General features: G+C 30.5%; 1 protein-coding gene across 1 annotated transcript in view; it reads right to left on the bottom strand.

Moving 5' to 3' along the window:
* LOC108779417 (odorant receptor 13a) overlaps nt 1-2,106 on the bottom strand; it is a 13,186-nt gene extending 11,080 nt beyond the window's left edge. Inside the window, exon 1 of the mRNA XM_018546849.1 lies at nt 1,986-2,106. Coding sequence (XP_018402351.1) covers nt 1,986-2,106 — 121 coding nt within the window. The remainder of the gene's footprint in view (nt 1-1,985) is intronic.
* Between the last annotated feature and the right edge of the window lie 2,506 nt (nt 2,107-4,612).

Below are 4,612 nucleotides of genomic sequence, written 5' to 3' on the forward strand. Positions count from 1 at the left end.
GTACAATAAAAAATAATTGCTTGTAATTTCAGAGTATCAATTTGTTAATGACTCAAAAAAGAACATGGCGGCCTGCTCTCAAAAAACTTCCGATGGATGAAACAAATAGTTGAAGTAAAAGTTATGAAAATAGTTTAGATTAAAAGCAGCCTATCAAGTATAACTATCATAGTTATCATGTATGTTGTTTGTCAGTTGGTTCACAAAGTGCTACAAAATGTAACAGTGTTTCGATAATGATTAATTTAAATATTCGCTTTAACCATTGATTGGCAGAGAGAGAATTAAAAATTAAAGAAGAAAAATTCTACATTTCTACATAATTCTGTGTATTCACTTCGTTATAGAACTTTTAAAGATACGGTTCTAATGCAATACTTTTTGTATTTCATGTGTTGTTATACCTACTCTATAATAGTTTTGACATTACTTTTAACATCGAGAAACTCATCAAAGTTGAGAGCAGGCAGCCATGTTCTTTTTTGAGTCATTAACAAATTGATACTCTGAAATTACAAGCAATTATTTTTTATTGTACGGTCTAGTATAAATTTCAAATTAAATCTCATTAACCAACTTTTATATTTTGTGCACTAAGAATAACATATTACAGTTATTTTCTAGAAAACTGTAATATACAAATTCTAATCCGTTTTATTTATATGTATGTATGTTCAATTTGAATTTACACCTTGAATAATCTATCAGTTCCTTTTCGTGGTACATATTCAACATAGAAAATATTCGTTATATGTACGTTCACTTTGAACTGGCAGATTTAGTAATATATCAGTTACTTTTCGTGGTAATATATTATATTAGATAATATCATTTAAAGTATTAAAGGTTTAAATTATTATGTTACATTATTAGATAATCATTTTAATTTAGAAAAGTTCAAATTTTTGGGGATTATCTTCAAAGGCTGAAATTTATTGGGTTTTCTATTTTGTGGTTAGGTAATCGTTTTAATTTAGGAAAGATCAAATTTTTGCGGTTAGTTTTCAAAGGTTTAAATTTGTTGGGTTTTTTAATTTGCGAGGATTTAACATTTTGTGTCAATATGTATTAAAATAAAGTGTAAAATATCTCGAAAACTATTGGTTTTTTGGTATCTCTACCTTAATACTTTTATATGCAAAATAATTAGAGGAATCACGTTATCTAAAAAAAATTACATAATTCCATTTAAAAAAGTGGAGGTGACCTTCATATTATTTTTAGCGCCTCCATCTAGAAAAGAAACAAGGTGACCAATACATGTTCCCCTCCGAATCAAACAATTTCTTCCTTAGACATTTTCGCGTATCATTAACGATAACAGAGATATTACCTTGTAACGGAGTTACTGGGACACCCTGTATATGTATCATATATTATAATATATATTATATATATTATATATATATTATATATTATATATTATATAAATTATGGTTATTCCAACCATTTTCTTCTCTCTGTGCAGCGAGGCGCGCGGCGCGTATTTTAGACACGCGTTATTTATAACAAGCGGCAATGATCGTCGCTAGATAGTGTCCATTACTGCTTGTTATAAAAAACGCGTGTCTAGCGACGGCGAACGTGCTTGGCGAGCCTCGCTGTGCGGTCGTATTCAGCTGCGCGTTTGCATTTAGCGGTGGGCTGGGAGAATTTGGATATCTTTATAAATTATAATAATATATTTCGTTAACTATTGCGAAAATTGTAAAATGGTAGAGAATTTTTCTTCTCAGTTTAGTCCATTCTACTCCTATGCGATAAAATTTTTCATTACTTCTCAAACACCCTGTATGTATATTTTATTATTAAACGTATTTAAGTTTTAATTAATTACAAATATTTAAATAATAACTACAAATATTTATATAAGTTATTATATATTTGATACAAAACATTATTTTATAAATACGCTTTTAAAAATTAATCTAAATTCACTCGTGAAATTTTAAAAGAAACTGTTAAATTTTTAGTATAATTTTTACCTGCATAAGCAATCGATACTTTTCTACCCATCTCGTAATTCTTACAAAGAATATTGTACTCATCACTAATCTTTGAATAAATATTCCAATCGTCCGCCATTATAAGGACGAGTTTCTTCATCTACATTTAGTATAACGAATAACTATGATTAGTATCGACAAAGTGATTACTCTCGCATTCTCGAAAAACATACCTGTCCATGATTGTACGTATAATTAATATGTTTAACGATGCACATTAAACTAATTACAAAAGGCGACGAACTCTCCATAAATGCATCAATGTCATCCGCAAACCAAGCAGTGATCATGCCGCCACCCTGCAAAATTTCTTCAAGCTTGTATGACTACTTCTATAATTTAAGATATCACAAAAATAAATTGATTTCGAAAAACAAGAATATGAGCTTGGAAAAGTACAATACATATATTTTTTTTATAATTTTAAATTCAAAAAATATAAAATTTCTATATCAAGTTGCCATCTGGGCAAGGAGGCGAGTTATTAATAATTTTAATTTAAAATGAAGAATAGAAAGTATTGTTATTTTAATCATATATTATTTATCATAATAAGCGTGATTTATTATTGGTTAAAACAAACAAAATGTAATTTTTAACTTTTAGTAGCCATCTCTCATTTATTTTCAGCTTGGTCTTTAAACTTTTATACATGCATAATTAATATTTATATTGTTCTTCGCTGCACCATTATATATATAGTTATTAAGTAATTTTATGAAAACTTATTTGTTGCATCACATAAGGAAAATTCAAAAGGAAATTTACCTGAAGAACCGCCTGAGAGAAAACTGCGGGCACGAAGACGAATTGGATAAGAAATTTTTCCCATCTTTCCTGATACGGCCATTGACCAATAAGACACATAAGAATCTGATTGATACGCATATATTGACCTTGAACACTATCCATCTTGACAATCCCACGACGGGTATAGCACTGCGCTTGCCAAACCTTACCAAGCGGAAAGCGCAACGCGTGGGGAGGAATTCACTGGCCTCGTTAAGCATTCCGTTTGGACAGTGCATAATAGAGAAAAATTGCACCGCGGAAGGAATCAAATCGATATATCGTAGCACGCACAAGGTACACGATATTGAGATACGCGTACATGGGACAGTTTAAAAGAAAAAGACAAAAAAAGAGATAAATTCTCGGCGCACGATGCCTTTTTCGTGATCGTGCTATGCGAGGGGTTGAATTAAGCGTCGAGCATTGCGGAAAGTTAAAAGTGCATACGCAACGCTTTGCTTAAACCTTCCGATCGTTTCTTGTACAAAAGGAAAAGATCGACGCGAATTTCACGTCAATTCACTTCCGTTGTAATATCATTTTAAGCCCTACTCTACTTTCTTTTCATACTTTCCGAAGAAATACACTTTACACAACGATACTTCTATAGATACTTCCTTGTAATAATATTGCGCATTTAATGTCGAAATAGTCATTTTGAATTACGCGGAAGTTAGGGACACTTTTAGAAATGGAAATATATCATCTATACAAAAAATATTTTGCTTTTGAACAGACAATGTGTACTTAATAATCATTAAGTATAATAATATAAAAATACTTATCACAAATAATGGCACTCTATAACAAATTATATTTATATATGTATATGTGTATGTATCTAATACTAATATCATTTATACTTATAGTTCGCATCCATTTAGTAATTGCTGTTACAACTTTAGTCATTGTTTAAGAATTGCTTTCAATTTCAGATCAAAATTTCTAATCGATGCTAATCGGTTCTAGCTGATAGATAGTTGCTGTTTCTTCATATAATTGTCTCATTAAAACTTGAAAAGCTGCGCCCATCAATGCGCTTTGCGCAAAAAAGTAAAATATGAAACAGCAGTCTTCACAATCTTAAAGAAATACGGTTAATATTGTAAGTACAGTACAGTATTTAAATGTAAAATTAATGTACGATTTACAACTGATCTTGAAGCTAACAAGGAAAGAGATCCAACTATAACTCTCTGATTTTGATGTGTTTTTAGTATGTTGTTTTCCAAACAAAAATAAGCGACACGTATTTTTTGTAAAAAATATGTACCGTTTATTTTCATCTGGAAGATAATATACTAAAAGCTCATCATAATAAAAAGGGAACGGTTAGGTGTTTTTCCTTGTAAGAGATGCGTTTCAATTAAGGCGTATACGGGTGTCCCAAATCTAAATGTCAACTTTGGGATCGTGTAAAGGATGGATAAACTAAAAAAAATATCCTATAAAGATATGCTCGTTTTTGCTTCGTATTGAAGAAAATCAAAGATAAAACGTAGTTTTCATTTTTGCACCTTTTCATTACTTATTTATGTTGTATTTATTCACTTAAAATAGTAAACTCGCAACAATACCATTCAAAAGTTAAGGTCCCATCGCGCACTCGGTGATTAATACTCCCATTCGCCTGTGAAAGAAAACTTTTGATAAATATCTAGAATAACGGAAGCAGCTCCGATCCTCTTGACCTTGACATATGTTGTCAAGGTCATGACTCTGAGTAACCTCCAACGAGTTTTAGCCGTCGCTCGTTCTTCGTTAAAAAGTTATTAACAAAAAAATTTGAAGAATAACGTTTTATTTTTGTTAAA

This window comes from Cyphomyrmex costatus, unplaced genomic scaffold, assembly GCF_001594065.2.
Source record: "Cyphomyrmex costatus isolate MS0001 unplaced genomic scaffold, Ccosl1.0 scaffold593, whole genome shotgun sequence".
NCBI lineage: Eukaryota > Metazoa > Arthropoda > Insecta > Hymenoptera > Formicidae > Cyphomyrmex > Cyphomyrmex costatus.